Raw genomic sequence first — 21,997 nt, forward strand, 5'->3', positions numbered from 1 at the left:
TTGCACATCATTGTAATGGGTTCCACCTTTTTATATGAGGGTCTTTTAGTATGCAGTTTTCTCTTTATAATAATCCCTGGGCTAGGGCAGGGGTATATTTTAGCCTCAACACAGCCAGTCACCATAATCAAAAGTGCTGAGTTCAACCACTAGTTCCACTTTGATAGGACAGAGTAACTGCCATTAAAAGTGGTAGTTTAAGGGCTAGGGATTGATTGCTCAGTAGGTAGAGTGCTTGCCCCGCATGCACAAGGTCCTGGGTTCAATCCCCAGCACTGCAAAAAAAAAAAAAAAAAAAAAAGTTGGTAGTTTAAGAATATACCATATCTGGTCATGGTGGTGCATGCCGGTAATCCCCACAACTCAGGAGGCTGAGACAGGAGGCTATGAAGTTTGTAGCCAGCCTGGGCAACTTATTAAGACACTGTCTCAAAATTTAAAAAAAAAGAAAAAGAAAAAAAATTAGAAAAGGCTTAAGAGCTAGGGGTGTAGCTTAATGATAGAGTATCCCTGGGTTCTATCTTCAGTACCCCACCCACCCACCCCCCACACACACACACACAAAAATATACTACAGAAGTTATTACTAATGGCCTCTGTAACTTAACCAATGAGAAATGTAGGTGAGAAATAATATATAATACTCTCAGAATGTTAAGCATTAATGATAGTATGCTAAATTAATTGTAACAAGAATAAAAACAAAGAAAAGGAAAAGGTGGGGGAGATAAGGAAGACAGAATATAAAACTGAAGTAAGAAGGATGAAGGAGAGGGGAAAGGAATGGAGATGAGAAAAAAGAAATTAGGTTACCTGAGAAAGTTTCCATTTGATTGACAAGATATAATTAATTGTATATAAATTGTATATACATAAATTAGATATAATATAAAGCAAAAAATGAAGGAAGACACTGTTATGTTACACAGAGCAACTAGTACAACTACAAGTCATAAAAAATGTTTTGTATTCTTGCTGAGGTTTTCTAAATAGAGACATTTCTTTCCAGAGTTTTAGAATCTCCTAGTTATGAGGATGTTTGTGTGACACAAATATCATGCTATTTGTTTTCAACTCTGACCCAAACTGGCCAAACTTGTTAGGGGAGTCTGTCCCCTTCTTGCCTGACAGCAAGTTCTGTGGGAGTGTTACCTATTTCAGAGCAGAATTCACCCCAAATATGGCTGTGTTATTGTGACTTGGAAATAGAGTGTAACTCTGGCAGGGCTGCTCATCAGTCCTCTCACCCATGCAGTGTGGACTGATTCAGACGGTCCTATATCCCCATTCCAAGAGCCTTAGTCTGTGTGCTGGGAAAAGGTGTGGGAAGTGTCCAGGATGCACCAGCCTATTCTCCAGACCCTTCTGGACTTGAGGAGATGACAATCTACAGTAGAATTTTGTGGTGTCACCACTTTCCACCCAACCTTGATCCTTCCCAGTTCCACACCAGCAATTTCAAATGAAAGAGCCCTTCCCTATTCTTTCTCTACAGACTTGCAAACTGGCAGTACTGTTCCTCTTGCCATCCAGAGCTTCTCCTAAGGATGTTACAGTTTCTATCCTGTGCTCAGATTGACTCCTGGCTTGGGTACCTATATTGATCCAGAGAAAAGTAAAAACTAAGCATCTGTTGGTTCTTGGGTACTCAAAAAGAAAGTATAGTAAGAACAAGACAGAAACAGAATTTTTAAAAGGAGAAAAATGAAAAACAAAGGTAAACTGCAGGAATTTCTGATCTCCTGTTTGGGAAGTCCAAAGAAAGAATCTAACCCTGTCAACAGTTCCCTGCTTTCTCTAAAATCTGCTGGAAAGCACTGAGACTCTCCCAGGCTGGCCCACTTCAGTATCTGAAGAAATTTTCTGCACAGGTTGCAAATCTGTTAGTTAATGACACCTGTTTTTCTTCAATCGGCAGGGGAGATTTTTTTCAGTTTGTTTGAGGAGCGTTTCCTCCCTCTTCCATTGAGCCACCGTGCACCCAACACGGGTGCAGTTTATTCTTTTTATTAATTCTCTTTCTATTCTAGAAATCCCTATTTGTGGTTTTCACCTTGTGGGTAGTTCTTTCAGTTGTCTGCCTTACTGTGTCAGCATGCCACTGCATGGATACCGTATGGTGGGTTCCACCAGACTGCCATCAAATCTTCTCTTCTTTTTTTTTTTTTTGGTATTTCCATGTCTTCTCTTTATTCATTTTGTAGGTAGTTGGTGATGTGTTGAAATGATATGCAGTGTAGTGAACTCAGTAATCTTACAACAACCTTGATCAAATGGATTTTTTTTTTTTTTTTTTTTTTTTTTTTGGTGTTGGGTATTGTATCTAGGGCCTTGCAAATGCTAGGTAAGTGCTCTACCACTGAACTATATTCTCTAGCATGAAAGACAGAGGAAATGTAGGAAAAAAGATGGAAGAAAAATAACAACTAACCCATTTCTCATTCATTAGGAAATCCTGCAACCATGAATAAGAGCCAGATGATAATAATAAGAAACCTTTGAACATTAAAAAGTATAACAGCATAAATTTTAAAAATTAAAAAGAAGGTTGGAAAATAGTCAAGAAACTTTCCCCAAAAAGTTAATGAATTGATGAAAGGAGAGAGAAGATAAGCAAATTAGAGCACTAAAGCAGAAGATCGGTCCATCACTGAACTAACAGTGTGAAAAGAAAGTAGAGAAGAAATTAGCAAAGAAATAAGAAAAATTTCTAGAATTAAAGGACGTGAGTTTCCATATGGAAAGTATATACCAAGTTCCCAGCATAATATATGTATAAAGGGATTGGAATGCAGTGGATTTTTTTAAAGTCACATCATGAGATTGTAAAACATCAAGAATAAAAGGAGGGCTGGGGTTGTAGCTCAGTGGCAGATTGCTTGCCTAGCATGTGTGAAGCACTGGGTTTGATCTTCCACACCATATAAAAATAAATGAATATTATAAAATATTTTTAAAAAATAGAATAAAAAGGAAGAAACTAAAAATTCCAAGAGGAGAAAAAAAAACAGCTCACAATTAAAAGAAAAAGAATCAATCTAGAATTCTGTGCCTTAAAAAAAAAAAGGGAAACAGTAGGTTTAAGCTATGAATGGGGACAAGTGCCTTTAATCCTATATATCCAGGAGACTGAGGCAGGAGGACTGTGAGTTTGAAGACAGCCATGGTCAGCTTTTTCCTAACTGGGACCAAAAAAACTGATTAGTGCAGCATACAGAGGAAAAGTTGGTTTTGACTGACAGTTTCAGGAATTTAGTCTATAGTCAGACAACTCGATAGCTCTGATTAAGAGGTAGAGCAGAACATCAGGGCAGAAGAGCATGATGGAGGAAAGCAGCTCAGGACATGGCAACCAGGAAGCAGAGAGAGAGAGCTCTGATCACAGGGACAAAATTAAATCCCCAAAAGCATACCCCCAGTGACCCTTCTTCTCTAGCCATACCCCACATTCCTACAATTACTTACTATCCAAGTTAATTCATATCCATACTAGGTTACAACTCACCTCCAAATATTCTGTTTTTAAAATATATTTTTAGATGCTGATGGACCTTTATTTTAGTCATTTATTAATATGCGGTGCTGAGGATCAAACCCAGTGTCTTACACATGCTAGGCAAGTGCTTTACCACTGAGCCACAATCCCAGCCCTCCAAATATTCTTGCATTACCTCACATGAGCTTTTACCTCATATCTAAATCATAACATTCTACCCCTGTACCCAAAAGCTGATGTCCATTTCATAATTCAAAGTACATTTAATTCATCTCTAAGTGTTCCTGTAGTGTTAAAGTTCCACAACCTGCATGGTCATTAATTCAGAAACCAGCAAGGGGATATGGGGGATTAAAAAAGACAAACAGACACAGAGAGAAAGCTGGGACCAGATGGGACACTGTCCTCTGATAGATGTACTAGCTCAGCATATTTATTATATAGGTTTTATCATCAAAAAGGTTTTCTGTGAGGAAGTTTCTTCAGAGCAGGCAGGCTAAAGGACAAAGTACTAGGCAGCCAACTAAATTTAATTATCTTTTGGGGCTCATAATTCTTTACCCCTGGCAGCTGGTGTCTGAACTCAGGGTCAAGACTGATAGTCCTGTGCCTTGCACAGTACCTCTTTAAGCAGGGTGTCACCATAGCAACTGGGCAGTCTTGATCTGCACCTTTGCACAGGAAGTTCCCAGTACAGTTGCAGGCTCCTGCTGCAAGACAGAAATCCTGAGCAAAGTCACTGCTCCCCACATTAAAAGTTCCAGCATTACTCAGAACTCACAAGTTCAAAATCTCTTCTGAGACTCAAGGCAAAGTCTTTGCTCTTTTGATCCTGTAAAGATCAAAAGCAGGGACTGGGGTTGTGGCTCAGTGGTACAGAGCTTGCCTAGCTCATGTGAGGCACTGGGTTTGATCCTTAGCACCACAAAAAATAAATAAAATATAAAGGTATCATGCTCATCTACAAATTAAAAAAAAAAAAAAAAACATCAAAAGCAAGGGGCTAGAGTCATAGCTCAGTGGTAGAGCACTTACCTAGCATGTATGAGGCACTGGGTTGGATCCTCAGCACCACATAAAAAGTAAATAAATGAAGGTATTGTGTCCATCTACAATTTTAAAAATATTTAAAAGATCAAAAGCAAGGTACATATATACAATGGCATAGAATAAACATTTTCATTCCAAAAGGGAGAGATAAAGGCATAGAAGGAAGGGATGAGACCAAGTAAGCTTAAAACGCAGCTGGGCAAGCAAATTCTGTAGCTCCACATCCAGCATCCGGAGCACATGGCATTGTGATGTTCTCTCCAAAGGTCTTATATAGCTTCGCTCTTGAGTCCTTGCTACTTGAGCCTCCTTGGCCTCTCGGGGTTTGTCTCTGCTTGATTCCCACACCTTTCCTTGTCAGATTCCACATTACTTGCATTATTTAATCTCAGGAGTCTCCACTGCAGCTTCAGCTTCCTTCTCACATCTTCATGCATCACCCTTTCAGAGGCAGCACACTGGAACTTTGATCTGCTGCAGTTTGCCTGGCCTCCCAGACCTTCCTTTGAAAACCTCCATGACTCTCTAATTCCAATATCCTGCATTTCTGCAAAACCAGCACCACGTGATTGACACCAAGGTCTGCCACTATTTAGAGCAGTAACCAATCCTCCTAAGACCCAGCTGCAGCTGAGTGTCTTGGCAGCTAAGCATGGTGAAACAGCTTCGTAGCAACCCCCGTGCAAGCAGAGTGCCCCTAGTCTCTTTTCAAAGAAATCATTATTGATACCCTTGAATTCGATGGGTGTGTTCTTGCCAAACCTGAGATGGACTTAAGCCATCTTTTCTTTTGTTTCTGGGCAAAGGACTTGTCATTTCTGTAGTGACTATAAACTCTTTAACAATCACACTTTCGTTAGCCCTTGTATTACTCACACTTTTCTGGCCAAACTTCAAGTTTTTTTCTGCTCCTGGTTATCACAGTAAACTTGGCCAAAAACCACCAGCAATGTCGGTGCCACTGCCAGAATGTTGCCTTGAAATTTCCTCTGCCATATAATTAGCTCATCTCCTTTAAATTTAGCCTCACAGAATGTCTCAGAACACAAACAAAATGTAGAAACTTATTTGTCAGAACATAACATCAATAGTGTCTAGTCCGATTTTCAAGAGTCCTGAAACCTTAGAACCCAATCTTTACTGTCCATAGTCCTATGGGTATTCTGGTCTTTCAAGCTCTCATCTGAATTGTCCATTGAGCTCCACTTACAGCCTTCTAAAACTTTTCCAGTTGCTTCTCTAAACTTTTTAAAATTCCTCTCCCTGCAAACCGACTTAAAGGCTTCTGAATCATGTGGTCAGGTTAGTCAGCAATGTGGCCTTACTCCCAGTACCAGTTTGTTTTAGTCAGCTTTTTTGTGGCCAAAAGACCTGATGAGCAATGTAGAGGAGGGAAAGTTTATTTGGCTTACAGTTTCAGATGTTCAGTCTCCAGTTGGCCAATTCCATTGCTTTGGGCCCAAAGTGAGGCAGAACAGCAGAATGGCAGATGAAGGAAAGTAGCTCAGGACATGGCAACCAGGATGCAGAGAGAAAGAGAGAGCGTGCGTGAGTTCTGCTCACCAGGGACAAAATATAAACTGTATAGGTTTAACCTCAGTGATCTGTTTCCTATAGGTACACCCTGCCTGCCTACAGATACCATCCAGTTAATCAATATCAGTGAACTAAATCCACTGATTAGGTTATAGCTCTCATGGTCTATAATGATTTCACCTCTGAATGTTTTTGCCTTGCCTCATACATGAGCCTTTGTGTAACACCTCATATTTAAACCACACTAGGCAATAATGAGTCTCTATCTTTTAAAAAATTAATGGTTCTGAAAATATAATACTCAAGTATATACAAGCCCTCAAGATATTTGCCTCCTACATATAGTTTTTGAGAAGTAACTAGAGAATATAACCCACCAAAACAAGAAAAAGATGGGGACTGGAAGACATGAGAGTCTGAAACCAGAGCTCCATGGTGGCCTAAGGAGCCAGTGATTCACACTGGAGCACAATGCCCGAGGTATCTAAGAGTGTTATCTGTGGTATTGATAGTTACCTGGTGTGTTTGACCCTTATTGAGAGGTATACTACAAATCTGTACTACAGTTAGAAGAAATGAGTTACAGATAATACATAGAGAACCAAGCAATTGGGAAAATAGAATTGCTTAAAGTAATAATGACACAGAATCCTAAGGCTATTGGGGAAAAACAGGAAGTTACAGAAGGAAAGAAATCGTGGTGTCATACGTATGGATAATATCTGAAGTCATAAGATGGAGTTAGCCAAAATTTACAATAAAACAGTACCGGAAAAGATGCTTATGTTGTAGGAAATCAGTAGAGAATGTGTGAAACTAAAAGAGCAGTGTAAACATTTTGAAATAAGTCAGAAACAGCTGTGAAAGAAGTTGAAAGTAGATACCTGTAGCTAACTGGAAGTCCATAAGAGGAAACTACTGTTTTTCTTTAAAACTTGCATTATATGACTTTTTAAAAACAGTATATGTGTATTGCTTTGGATAAACATTAACTTTCCCTGAAAAATTATAATTTTTTTTTATTTATAACCATATTCTAATATAACCTCTGTTAATATTTTTCAGTTGCCTTGTAGAAGGGGATGCTAAGGAAGAAATACTGCAACCACCAGAACCTCATCCAGTGCCGCCCATCTTGACACCTTCTCCCCCTTCAGCTTTTCCAACAGTCACTACTGTGTGGCAGGACAATGATAGATACCACCCAAAGCCAGTATTGCACGTGGTTTCATCAGAACAGCATTCAACAGACCTCAACAGAAACTATAATAAATCAACAGATCTTCCAGGGAAAAACGAATCAACTATTGAACAAATAGATAAAAAATTGGAGCGAAATTTAAGTTTTGAGATTAAGAAAGTCCCTCTCCAAGAGGGACCAAAAAGTTTCGATGGGAACGCACTCTTGAATAGGGGACATGCAATTAAAATTAAATCTACTTCATCTTGTATAATTGATAAAATGTCTAAGCCACAGGAAGTAAGTTCAGGGGATCTAAAAGTTGATGACATATCTCAGAATTCTTGTGTGGACTGTAGTGCAGCACAGTCAAACAAAGCTCCTGTTACTGCACCAGAAGAATCGCAGAAGAATTCAGACACACCTCCAAGGCCAGATCGCTTGCCTCTTGATAAGAAAGGGCATGTAATGTGGTCATTTCATGGACCTGAAAATGCCACACCTGATTCATCTGAAGGCAAATCTTCAGATATGCACTGTCAAACTATGAAAACTGTGAGTTTAACACCAAGCCCTACAGCACAAGTTGAAACCTTTGTGGATCATCAAAATAGTTCACCTCTATTCAGAGCACCCCTTAGCTTTACTAATCCTCTTCACTCTGATGACTCGGATTCAGATGAAAGGAACTCTGATGGTGCTGTGACCAAGAATAAAACTAATATTTCAACAGCAAGTGCCACGGTTTCTGCTGCCACTAGTACTGAAAGCATTTCTACTAGGAAAGTATTGCCAATGTCCATTGCTAGACATGATATGGCAGAAACGATACTTTTGGGTGCTGAAAAAGGTAATAATACAGTATCTAACACTTAAATGTCTTGAGTGGGATATATACCTACCTAGTTAACAAAACTATAATTTAATGACTCTTCTTTAAGCGGTCTTAACATTTAGTTGTAGATGGACACAATACCTTTATTTTATTTATTTATTTATTTTTATATGGTGCTAAGGATCAAACCAGTGCCTCACATGTGCTAGGCAAGTGCCCTACCATTGAACCACAACCTCAGCCCAAGTGGTCTTAAGATAATGAATGTATTCAGTTTCTAAGACATATTATTGGTTTTTGATCTGCTATTAAAAACCATGGATGCTTTCTTAAACAGACCATAAAGATGAAAGCAGATGTATAAACATGAAAGCTATTTACTGATATATTGATCAGTGAACCTTGATGGTGACACACACAGACTGATTTTTTTATTTGTTCTTTTTAGTTATATATAACAGTAGAATGTATTTTGACATATTATATATACATGGAGTATAACTTCCTATTTTGTGGTTGTACATGATGTAGAGTCATGTATTCATATATGCACATAGGAAAGTTCTGTCTTAATTCATTCTACTGTCTTTCCCATTTCCATCCTCCCTCCTTCCCCCATATCTACCCTGTCCAATCCGACAAACACCCACCCCTCCACCCCCCAACACACACACACACACACACACACGCCTATTTTGAGTCTGTATCCACATTTCAGAGAGAATATTTAGCCTTTGGTTCTTTGGGATTGGCTTATTTCACTTAGCATGATAGTCTGCAGTTCATCCATTTACCAGCAAATGCCATAATTTCATTTCTTTTTTGTTGCTGAATAATATTCCATTGTGTATCTGTACCACATTTTCTTATATCCACTCATCTATTGAAGGGCATTGCAGACTGATACAATGTGAAGGCAAAATAAGTACTGTGGGGCTAAGGGATATAGCTCAGTGGTAGAACACTTGCCTATTGTGTGTCTTAATTCATTCTTCATTCATTCTACTGTCTTTCCCATTTCCATCCTCCCTCCTTCCCCCATAAAGATGAAAGCAGATGTATAAACATGAAAGCTATTTACTGATATATTGATCAGTGAACCTTTTTTTTAGGGAAAATAGAATTGCTTAAAGTAATAATGATACAATACTGTAAAGAATGGCTTTGTTTATGCAAGGACCTAGGCTCAATTCCTAGCACCCACTTCTCCCCCCAAAAAAGTACTATGAACTTGAAAGATAACTTTCTATTTCTGACCAATTATAAAACCATCCAGGCTGTGGCACTTTTCTCCAATCATATATACTGTATTTTGTGTCTTGAACGTATCTGGTAGACTACATGAGATTCTAATCTAATTTTATAAGTTACAGAATTTGGATTTTTTTTCTCTTTGTTTTGGGGTACTGAGAGGTAAAACCCAGGCTCACTCTACCACTGAGCCACATACCCAGCCTTTTTTATTGTTATTTTGAGACATGGTCTGGCTAAATTGCTGAGGTGATCTTGAACTTCATGAATCCCGTGCATCAGTCTCACAAGTTATAAGCATGCACCACCATGCCTAGCCCAAATTCTATTGTTTTTTATTCTTCTCTGATGTATTTAATTAAAGAATCTTCTGAAGATATGATGTATTTAATTGAAGAATCTTCTGAAGATATGATGTATTTAATTGAAGAATCTTCTGAAGATATGATGTATTTAATTGAAGAATCTTCTGAAGAAAATGATTATCATTTTATCAGTTTTCCATAATTTTAAGTTGTATTACCATTTATTCTTCCTCAACTTCAAAATCAGAAATATAACTATATTTATATACTCTGTTTTTATACATATACGCTTATAAATGTTAACGTTTAACTATGCAAGAAAATATATAACCAGCAATTATATATACATGGAGTATAAATTTGGGGCTTTTTTTCCAGGAAATTTTCCTTTCCTTTCTCTTTTTTCCCCTTTCCTCTTCCCTCACTTCTTTTTAAACTATTCATTGGAAATAGAATTTGGTGAGGACAGGAAGGATGCATGATATGATATTCTCTTTAAAAGTTATTGTCGGGTCCGGGGCCGGGCTCTGTGGTGCACACCTGTAATTCCAGTGGTTTGGGAGGCTGAGGCAGAAGGATCTCCAATTCAAAGCCAGCCTCAGCAAAAGCGAGGTATTAAGCAACTCAGTGAGATCCTGTCTCTAAATAAAATGCAAAATAGGGTTGGGGATGTGGCTCAGTGGTCAAGTGTCCCTGAGTTCAATTCCCAGCACTCAAAAAAAAAGAAGAAAAAAAAAGTTATTATCAGGTGACCAGTCTTGTGATGATACAGAAAGAGTTCCTTTAAAGTAACAAATATTGTACAGGATTAAGTGAAAACACCGTGCTGTATGCTAATTCATTTTTAATTTGTGTTTCAAGACAAAGGTAGTTGTAAATTTGATTTCTCATTTCTTTTCCACCTTACCCACCTTTCTATTGATTTGATATTAACTGAAAATTTTCCTGTATAAATATTCATTGCTGCAACCTAAGTACAATTAGTCCTCTTTTTAATCGTTGGTAATTGTTTACTTTATATATTATATCATTGATTTGATATAAGAATTAGGGAGTTTTGTCTTAGAATTTGTTAGTTAGCTAAATAATGTTGTATTGACACCTAAAATAGCCTTTATTGCTTGGCAAAAATTCCTGGCCGTGAATTTTCTTTTTTTGGTCTGGGGATTGAACCTAGGGCCTCATGCATATTAAGCATACTACATGAATTCTGATTTTAGTCTTGTCTCAAGCCTTCTGGAAGATTTCTCAGATTTACCCATAGTATGCTCCATGCAGGCAAAAACCTATGTAAAATGTGCAGGCTCTAATTGTATAAACTTTTTTTAAATAACTTCTTTTTTTTAAAACAGTAGTCATGTAACATGAACATATGAAAGCTAATATAGAGATCCAGGGAGAGACAGCTAGTCAAAGCTGGGCATGGTAGCATGCGCCTATAATCCCAGTGGCTTGGGAGACTGAGACAGGAGGATCTTGAGTTAAAGCCAGCCTCAATGAAAGCAAGGTACTAAGCAACTCAGTGAGACCCTGTCTCTAAGTAAATACAAAATAGGGCTGGGGGTGTGGCTCAGGGGTCAAGTGTCCCTGAGTTCAATCCCCAGTACCCCCCACAAAAAAAAAAGAAAAGAAAAGAAAAGAAACATCCAGTCAAGAAGCAAGGGCCACAGTTAGAAAATAAATTCTCTTTTTTTTTTTCCCCTTTATTTCTTTTTTGCAGTACTGGGAATTGCATTATACTTTGTTCTACCACTGAGCTACATTCCCAGCCCAGAAAATAAATTCGTTAAAAGTAAAGATTGTTATAAATGAGGGGATACAAAATTTTTAAGATACAAATAGAATTAATTACCTTTCCTGCTTTGTTCACTTAATTTATGAGATGGTATCACAATGCCAAGATTATGTGTTGTTCCTTTCAACAAACATCTCTTAACTTCTAGTTTTTAGTAACAAGAAGGTATCCTGTTTCCACTGCTACTATCAGATAGATAATGTAGATAGTTATTTAGTGGCAAGAGAATTTAGATACTCTAGATAGTTGCAGAACCCAAGCTGTATTTTCTTGTTTATCCAGCTAAATAAATGTAGGAGGGGCAAAGAGCACTCTTAACCTGCCTCAAATTGTTGAAAAAGTACTTCATTTTCAGTTTAACGCATAGCTTACAGATATGATAAAAGACAGTATTGTGGGCAGGCTGTTTGTTCCTTTTGTGTGTGTGTGTGTGGTGCTGGGGGTTGAACCCATGTCCTTATGCATACCAAGCAAGCACTCTACCAACTGAGCATTCTTCAACTGAGCTATATCCCCAGCCCTGTTTGTTTGTTCATTTTAAAAGAGTCCAGTGGACAAGGCCCAGAGAAAATAATATGGGATTCTTACATTACCTTTTCTTTATCCCATGCTTCCTAGCCTGAAAGTCCTTATGGTTTATACAGAATTGTATGCTCACATTTACTTTCTCTATCACCATTGACAGCTCAAAGATCTAATATACTTATTTATCCTAAGGCATAATAAAGTTAACTTCTGAGACTTACTTAATGCCTTGGATACATCCCCAGTCCTTTTAATTTTTTATTTTGAGACAAGGTCTTGCTACATTCATTACTAAAGCTGTCCTTGAACTTGCAGTTTTCCTACACTAGCCTCCCAAGGGAGTAGCTGGGATTACAGGTATGCATCACTATGCCTGGCTACTTTCATATGAAAGTGAAAAACTTTCATATGACTTTTGTCAGTATTCTCAAATTATAGCCATGTGCAATTAGTGTTCTTATAAATACACTGTTCACAATATCTTAGGCAATAATAAATGGGAATCAAAATTTTAATAGTTATATTTTGTGTATATTAAAATAACTAGCATTTCAAATATTATTTCAGTTATTACTATTTAGAACATGACTGAAGTACATAGTTAAATTTAAAATTAGATTTAATCAGTGAATAGGGCAGATTGTGTATAGTATGGCAAAAATCATGAAAGGAGTTAAGCATTTGAATCCACTTTGGGAAATACCGGCTTAAGGAAATGATTAAAACTTTATTTTTTGGACTAAAGAAGCATCATCAATAAGCCCATCAGGCAAGTGACTTCTCTATTGAGTCTTCAGCCTCAGAGGACAAATCTGCTTTATGTCTGTAGTGTAAGAAAAATCTTTGTGCAATAGTGGTAGAGTTAATTCTTCTTAGTAAGCATGACAACTCTTCTTGATAATGAGTTGAGTGATAAAGATTTGTTTTTAGTCTTTTTAAGAATGTTTTTTAAAACAATTTTTTATATTACTGTATACATTTTTATGGGTACATTATAATTATACATCACATGATTCCTTGTGATATATTCAGACATGCATAATACATAATTTGGTCAGTTTTATTCTCCAATATTTCCGCTTTTCTTTTTCTTCTTCCCCTCCTCCTGAGCCCCTGTTCTCTACTGGTCTCCCTTCTGTTTTCATGTGACCCTTTTATATTCCTTCCCACCCTGCTTTTCTAAAGGAACTGATCTTTTAGATACTTGTGACTATAATTTTTAGAATATCAAAACAGCTCTCAGATTTTATTTAGATGACATGTTGTGAATTTTTAATAAATTGACTACATTTTATGTATTTAATTTAGATGGTGATGTTAGTGAAGATTCACCACCGCCCCTACCTGAAAGAACTCCTGAATCTTTTGTATTGGCAAGTGAACATAGTGAGTGTCTCTTCTACTTTTACATTTATTTTATACTATAATAAAAGGCTCTGGAAAATGTGGCCAGTTTTAATTTAATAACTGTTATGTTGAATAATTAAATTCAAAAGCTGCTTTGAATTGATATTAGCATGCTTTTAATTCCTCATTTGAAAAGTCCTTTAAAATGGTATTTATAAGAACACTAATTGCTTCACTTTTTAGTGTAGTTAACATTAAGCTTGATTGTGGGTGGGCATCAGTTAAATGGTATTAACCAAGAGATACTTCAGAACACTAGACTATCAGAACTGGGCAAAAGTGATCATATTTCAAAGCATTAATAATGTACTTCTCCCCATTAGTCTTCTAAAAACAGTACAGGAAAAGCTTGAATATATTTATTGTGTCTCATGTTCAGTGGAGATGCTTACTCTTCTAATGAGTCATATTACCAGTACATTATTCATTTTGACTGATTCTAAAGACATTAAAAACAGTGAAGCCCTGTACCTTTAATTTTCTAAAGTTTGTCAGATTATCTATAGACAACAAGCTGATGATTGAATTAATTTAAATTTTAGGGACAGAAACTCAGGAATTGCCTTGATTTAATGAAAAATAAAACTCTTTAATGAGGGCAATAGTTCCTAAAACGTGTAGAATCTTGTTTTGTATGTACTTGGGGATTTCAGGAGTTAATGATGTAATTTGAATAATAAAATTTTATTTTTCTCAGATATACCTATAAGATCAGAATGGAATGAACTTCAAAGTCAGGAATGGTCTGAACAAATAGAATCTAAAGTAAGTCCTTTTGGAATTGGAGCAACTAGAGCTTAATATTTTTACTCACCTATTTCTCTTACAGTTGTTATTATTTTTTGCAGTACTGGGAATTGAACCCAGGACTTCATGCATGCTAGGCAGATGCTCTACCACTGAGCTATATCCCAAGCCTTAAGGTTGTTATAATAACTGTCATCTTTAAACCATTGAATATAATTTATGATTTTTTGATGAGTCTTTTTTATTCTAAGATTTCTGGTATAATATCTATATAAAATGTAGGAGATTGTTTTAATAAAAGCACAACCTTACCTACATAAGATCATCACTTCAGTATTATTTTCTCAAGCTGCTTTTGAAATTTGTAAGTTATATCATATTCCAAATTGTTATGAAGGTATGAACAGGTCTTACTACTTCCAGGTCATGCTACTTTCCTAGATTTTGTTCTCCTCATTATAACACTACTGGTAACCCTTGGTTTTTTTCCTTTCATTTTTGTGGCCATCCTGGGTTTCTCTCACATTCAGGAAATGATCTGTTAGTTAGACATTTTGGCAATAGGAAATGCCACTTTTCATCAATGTTAATTGTAGTATCTCTGAAATAAAAACAAGATGCATTTTAATTGTCATGAAATAATGACAATCCTACAAAAGTGATAATCTTATAAAGATCAGTAAGTTTAATGCAATATGGTAGATGACTGGCAAGTTTCAGCTATGTGTGTATTCCTTTATGCAGTGGCTCTTGCTTTTTCAGAAACTTTTGCTTGCAATATTAAACAACATGATTTTTAAGCATAATTGAAAACATCATTGTTTTCCTTTGACATTGAAAATCTTTAGACCTTGATATATATATACCCATAACAGACTAAGCCTTCTATTATTTGCACATAAAATGAATGTAATATAATAGCTATTAAATGTCTTCCTTATAGGGCTTGAAAACCTCTGGAAATGGAAAATGTGGTGAGTTATTAGATATTTTTTTCCATTCTTCAATAGACTTTGTAGATTAATTTCTATAAAAGCATGGTTCATGGTATTTGGTATTTCTATATTTGAAGATATCTAGGGCAACTTTTCTAGAAGCTTTATTTAAGTGGTATAATTCTTCTAAGTTAACTAGAATTATTATTATTAACCAGATATTATGGACCTGGAAAAATTATAGGAACATCTCTTTTCGGTAGTTACACGTTAATATATAGAGTAATTTTTTTTTTAAGACATTTGCTGTATTTAGTTTTCTGTTGTTTATAAAAACACTTAATAGTTGGGGCATGTAGCTCAATGGTAGAGCTGTAGAGTCACGTGCTTAGCATATTGAGGTGAAGCCCCAGGTTCAATATCCCATGCACAAACAAACAAAACATTTAGAAGTTAGATGCTGACTTTAATAAATCCCCAAATTTACCTAGATGATGGGATTGGATTCATTAAAAACAGTTCTTTTTAGGTATCTTCCTCTAATGAAATTTACATTTATTTGTAACAACCAATAAAATTATGTAACCCAAACCAGTTGTTACAATGCCAGTTTACAAAATTTTTTACCATACTACTTTTCCTATAGTACTAAAGTGGGACAAATTATTATATGTCCGTGACCATGTAAGGGACTTATTAAACAACTTATTCTGTACAAATTCTTCAGTTTACCTGTTGTCTCTGCCCTTATTCTCCAGTCTGTCTCAGGTCTTCTCTTTCATGCTTACACCTTAAATCTTGATCTAATGGGTCTGTTCCATCACATAAACTCATTACTCCCTCTGTCTTTACTGAGGCATCAGGTTATAATGAAAAGAGAAGAATCTTTCAAGCCATCCTGACCTGGATTGCAATCCCATTTTTGCCATTGTACATAGTATTTGGCTTTTGACAAGTTACTTAATTTTTCTGAGCCCAAATTTTCTTATTTGTGAAATGGAGATAATTATAGTACCTACCTTAGAAGATTTCTGTGAGCGCTTAATTAAATTAAACAACATATGTAAAACATTAAACACTTGTGCCTAGCACATGATAGGCCCTCAAATGGTAGCATTGCTCTTATTATTACATCGTTATTACATTGTTACTACTGGTGGATCTTTGGATGGTTGGTTTACTTTCTTTAAGTCTGTCAACTCCTTTCTGTTTTCTCTTCTTTCTCTATGCAACCTAGATACCATCCTCATCACTCTAGTCACACTTGGAGTTATCCTCAGTTTTCTTGCCCTAATTCCCATGCTGAGTGCTGCTGGGGAATATCATTAAATTTAAAGATTAAGCCACAATTTAGGGTCATCTACAGTTGGGCCCTCACAGGTATTGCCTGCTGTTCTTATGTGCTCTAGTTGGTACTTTTCTATTTCCAAGTTTTTTACATGTTTACTTGTAAATCATCAGTACTGAACTGGGCATAGTGGTGCACATCTATAATCACAGCAACTCAGGAGGCAGAGGGAGGAGGATTGCAAGTTTGAGGCCAGCCTTGGCAAATTATTAGTAAGTTCCTTTCCATCAGTGGTAAAGAACCTCTGAGTTCAGTCCCTAGCATCACAAAAAAATAATAATAAAATTATCAATTCCACTAACTCTTAGTTGACCTTTACTTCAAAAGCCAAGACCTTAAGACTAGATCATCTCTTCATCCTAGTATATGGCCCTGCATAGAATATCTCACCACCACTAGTTTTATGTAGGTGTTTTTCTTCTCTGTCCCTTTTGTACTCTGTGTATTATTTCATTATAAAGTTTATCACTTTATCACACTACTATAATAAATATTCATTTCTGTCTTTCACTAGGCCAGGGATTGGCAGTCTGTAGCCCACAGGCCTTATCCTGCTCTTGGATTCATTTTTTTTCATATGCCCTTGAGCTGAACAAGGGCCTTTTAAACTTTTTAAAAATTGTTTTAAAGCAAAACAAACTTACAAAAACAAAATATATGTGATAGAGATCTTAGGAAGAAGTTTGCTGACTAATCATCTTGAGGATAGGAATCATGTATTATTTGAATTAAATTCTAGGTTTCTAGAAAAGTTCTTCAAGGAGGTATAGGGGATTTATAATAAAGGTTGTAAAGGAGTGAATGAATCTTAATAGTTAATTTTTTGTTACCAATTTTAAACGTTGATAATTAAATGAGTAAACTAACTACAATTTAAACAAGTAAGATTTGAAAAGAATTACTACTTTGGAAGACAAATAGTCCATTAATTAACCAAGAACTTCTTTGCCGTTGATTTCTATTTAAAGGCATTTCAGTTGCAATTATTGCCTTAGAACACAAAGCATGTGGTATACCTACTTTAGGGAAATATACAAGATCTAGTTATATGGAATAAAGTGAAAACATAACATAACAAGAATTTCCACATTGCCAGAGTTCTCACTGCAAATTTCTAGGTACCCTCAAGAATAAGTAACATACTAGGCATGATGGCGCGTGCCTATAATCCCAGAGGCTTGGGAGGCTGAGATAGGAGGATTGCGAGTTCAAAGCCAGCCTCAGCAAAAAACGAAGCACTAAACAACTCAGTTAAGACCCTGTCTCTAAGTAAAATACAGAATTGGGCTGGGGATATGGCTCAGTAATCGAGTGCCCCTGAGTTCAATCCCTGGTACCCAAAAGAAAAGAGAATAACTAACATGATTTTCTGTGCACACTAAAATTTATGATAACCGAAAGTAAAAGTTGCTCTTTTAACTTATTGCCCACACTAAAACAATTGAAGTATTTAATGTATGGTGCTACAAAGAATGATGATTGAAGCTTTGTTTTGTATTTTAGATCATCCAGCAGGAGGTATTCACACAGAGACTTGTACAGAATGTCCATCTACTTTCAGTGACAAGAAAGATCAAATAGCAGAAAGTCCAACAGAAGCCACAGATATTGGTAATTTGTTTAATTAATAATTTAAAAACTAAATAGTTAATGCTGTCAAGAGTTAGAAAAGATCATTTTCCAGGATTTCCTTTTGAGTTTTTCAGACTTTTTACTAAGGTTTATTCAGGTTTTGAAAAGATACTTGCCAAGAATGAAATATGCATGGTCAAAGTGTCTTGGAATAATCATGAAGTAAATGAAATACTTAACTTATTCTGTTCCACAACTGAGATTAAAACCCAAAATATTTTAAAAATTTCAATATATAAGCAAATGAATCTTTTGTGTTGAAAGTCTAAAGTAGCGTAGATATTTTTCTTACTTTGTGATAGAATCGGTTTTATTTTTTGCTTTGCTTCCCTCCACGTATCTTGCCAAGATGGGGTTATGCTTAGTGGTAGAGCACTTGCTAGCATGTGTGAGGCACTGGGTTCAATCCTCATCACTGCATATAAATAAATAAATAAAAATCCATCAACAACTAATAAAAATATTTTTAAAAAGAAGCAGTTATTTTCAGTTACCCCAAATAAATGTTTATTTGTTTTTTTATTTATCGAGTTTCATTTGGTTTGAATTATGAATTCCCTTCTTGAAATCTGTTTCAGAAAATGAGGATGTCTGTGGATATGGTTTTAGTAATATAAAGGTTTTTCTGGACATTGACCAGTTTTGGTGTTTTGACCCTAGGTTTTGGTAATCGCTGTGGAAAACCCAAAGGACCAAGAGATCCACCTTCAGAATGGACATGATTCAGGGAGCTAAAAGACACTTTAAATTTACTGGAAAATCCAAGTGCCACTGAAAGCCAGATTTATAGTATTCCATCTTTAAAATGTGGGACTAACAGCAGTGTAGATTGTTACCATGATATTACTTTGCTGGGACCATCTACCTGCCTTAGGAAAAAGTATTAAATATGGTTTATTTTGTAACTTCAAGTATTATTGCCTTAATGTCTCTTAACCCTGTTACACGCTGCTTGTAGACATGTTAATATAGTAATACTTTTATGATAAATTGAGTTTAAGGACTACTCTTTTGCTGTTTTATCATGTATGCATTATTTTGTATATGTACAGGGCAAGTAGGTATATAATTTGATAAAGTTGCAGTCATAAATATTATTAACAGAAGATGTAAGAAATTTCTGCATGGTCTAAATCTTTGTGTACCTTATTTGTAAATTATTTGCCCTGAAGTTTTAGAAAATAGTTTTTGAATTTTAAAATTGCTGGATTCATGCAGCCAGCATTGCAGGTTATCAGAGATCAAAGATTGTAATAATAATACATTTTGTAAATTGTAAGCAAAAAGTTATTTTTATATTATATACTGTCTAATTGTCATCCTAATTGTTCTTGTTTTCATCTAGTCATGGAGATTCAGTAAGTGCCTTGGAACAATATTGAATTCTCTTAGCTTGTGTGTGTTACTTTAATATTTGAACTCAACTGGGATTAGAAGACTATCAAAATATATGTTATGTTTCAGGATATTTGACCTGCCATTAAAAAACAAAACCAATTTTACAGTGCCTACACAGTGTCTTGGTTTTTCATTCCTAGGAAATTAGACTTACTATCAACCTTCTAGCTGGCTCAGTCTTAACTTTCTAAGTTACAAATATGAATGGGGTTTAATCTCTTAATTAAGGAATGGTAAGCTGTGTGTAATGGTACTCACCTGTGGTCCCAGGTACAAAGAATGTGCCAATTTTGTTTTATTTCATTTTGTTTTGGTAACAGGGATTGAACAGGAGAACTTAACCACTGAGCCACATCCTCAGCCCTTTTTGTGTTTTTGTTTTTGAAGCAGGGTCTTGCTAAATTGCTTAAGACCTCACTGAGCCGCTAATTGTGATCATCCTGTCTTATCCTCATGAGCCACTGAGATTACAGGCATGCACCACCATGCCCAGTTGTCTCTGCCAATTCTAAACACATTTTTAAATCAGCGATCTCATCCTTATCGTCATTAGCCTTCCAAGATCCTGGTTGAGTGCCAGAGGTTGAAATTGGGAGGGTAAGCTTGAGTTAGTTCCATCCCAAAATACTATACTGTCTCAGTACTGACATCATGGATTGGAATTGATGAACATTTTTATTTTCCCTGTGCATACAGAAGAATAAAGAAATTAAACTAAAATAAAATGGAATAACTATGAATAGAAGGTTAATTGTAAATGAGAAAATAATACCATAATTTTGTGTTAAAAATTTTTTTTAAGCTAAATGGTCTTCATGTTGAATCCTTAGAAGTTGAAAACTTGTATTTTTGGTTGTAAGGAAGTGGTAATACAGTGAACAGTACACGTTCACAAGACATGAATGCTCTTATAACATACCATTTTTCTAATGAAACCTTAACTGAAGTAAAGTATAACTGAAGGAAATTTTAGACCCTTCACATACTTAATGAATCTGATACTGAAATCATTTTGAAATCTTTTGTCTTTGTTGAGAAGGAGTTTCTTTAAATAATACTTTCATTAAAATATACTGTATTCAAATGAGTATAAAAAATCATATTAGTTATCATAATGTATGCATGTTTATGTGAAAATGTGACTACCACCTAGGTCAAGAAATAGAATAGTGGGGCTGGGGATGTGGTTCAAGCAGTAGCGCGCTCGCCTGGCATGCGCGGGGCGCTGGGTTCGATCCTCAGCACCACATAAAAAAATAAAATAAAGATGTTGTGTCCACAGAAAACTAAAAAATAAATATTAAAAAAAAGAAATAGAATAGTAATACCCACTAAGAAGCTCTCCCCCAAGATCTGTTCATTTTCATATATGTAGTAGTTGTTTATTTTTCATTTGCATTGTATGAATATACCACAATATTCTGCTGTTTATAATAGACATTGAATGTGTGGGAATACTACAGACTGCTGCTGTGAACATTTTTATGTGTATCTTTGGGAACACATGTACATATGTCTGTTTGATATAAATTATAGACCGGGATTTTTTGGATGATAGGGTATGCATAATATATATTTAAGCTTTAGGAGACACTGCCAAAATTTTACAAACTTGTTATTTAACTCCTTGCTAATATTTGGTATGGCTAATAATTTCTGTTTTAGCCATTCTAATGGGAATGAAATGATATTGCCATATATCTGAAGATCTATGTATATATCTGAAGATATATTTTCCAGATGATCAATGAGTTTGTGTGCCTTTTCACACATGCTTATGATCTTATGGATATCTTTTTTTTTTTCCAAATTCGTTTTTAGTTATAGGTGGACACTATATCTTTATTTTATTTTTTTATATGGTGCTGAGGATGGAACCCAGTGCCTCATGCATGCTAGGCAAGTGCTCTACCTCTGAGCCACAACCCCAGCCCTGGATATCTTTTTTTATGAACTGCCTATTCAAGTCTCAAACAGGGAATAGAGGTATAGCTTAGCAGCAGATCACTTGCCTATGCACAAGACCCTGGGTTTGATCACCAGCCTCACAAAAGGGGAAGTAGGGAGAGGAAGGAAAGAAAGCATTCAAGTTTCAAGTAGATAACCATCTGGCAGAATAAACTGAAGCTGAATGTATACATACCCTAAAGTCCAGCAATTGTGAACTTTGGATCTTTTTTTTTTTAATTCTTTAATTCATTTTAATTCTTATGGATTTGCCCTGGCTTGCCCTTTTATTAATGTTGGGGTTTTTTATTAATAGAAGTTCTTTAATTTAGTCAAGATTATCAGTCTTTTCCTTTTTAAAAAAATGTTTATTTTTTAGTTGTAGTTGGACACAATACCTTTATTTCACTTATTTATTTTTATGTGGTTCTGAGGATCGAACGCGGGTCCCGCCCGTCCTAGGCGAGCGCTCTACCACTGAGCCACAACCCCAGCCCCATCAGTCTTTTCCTTTAATACTTTTTGGTATCCTCCTTTAGAAATCTGCCCATCCCAACATAATGATTTCAAATCATTATGTTTCTCTAGAAGCTTTATTTTTTTAATTGAT

The 21,997-nt window shown here is 35.8% G+C and overlaps 1 protein-coding gene and 1 non-coding gene across 3 annotated transcripts in view; one reads left to right on the forward strand and one right to left on the reverse strand.

The window, feature by feature from the left end:
- Ptpn12 (protein tyrosine phosphatase non-receptor type 12) overlaps positions 1 to 19,549 on the forward strand; it is a 105,050-nt gene extending 85,501 nt beyond the window's left edge. Inside the window, exons 13-18 of one of the 2 annotated variants that reach the window (XM_027926306.2) lie at positions 7,148 to 8,112; positions 13,282 to 13,359; positions 14,078 to 14,145; positions 15,071 to 15,101; positions 17,914 to 18,021; positions 18,703 to 19,549. In XM_027926306.2, coding sequence (XP_027782107.1) covers positions 7,148 to 8,112; positions 13,282 to 13,359; positions 14,078 to 14,145; positions 15,071 to 15,101; positions 17,914 to 18,021; positions 18,703 to 18,764 — 1,312 coding nt within the window. In that variant the 3' untranslated portion in view covers positions 18,765 to 19,549. The remainder of the gene's footprint in view (positions 1 to 7,147; positions 8,113 to 13,281; positions 13,360 to 14,077; positions 14,146 to 15,070; positions 15,102 to 17,913; positions 18,022 to 18,702) is intronic. The other variant, XM_071613425.1, reaches the window with a different exon arrangement.
- Trnaa-agc (transfer RNA alanine (anticodon AGC)) lies at positions 14,223 to 14,294 on the reverse strand. The gene has a single exon. It is a non-coding gene; the product is annotated as a tRNA-Ala (tRNA).
- Positions 19,550 to 21,997: the final 2,448 nt, after the last annotated feature.

This window comes from Marmota flaviventris, chromosome 1, assembly GCF_047511675.1.
Source record: "Marmota flaviventris isolate mMarFla1 chromosome 1, mMarFla1.hap1, whole genome shotgun sequence".
Classification (NCBI taxonomy): domain Eukaryota; kingdom Metazoa; phylum Chordata; class Mammalia; order Rodentia; family Sciuridae; genus Marmota; species Marmota flaviventris.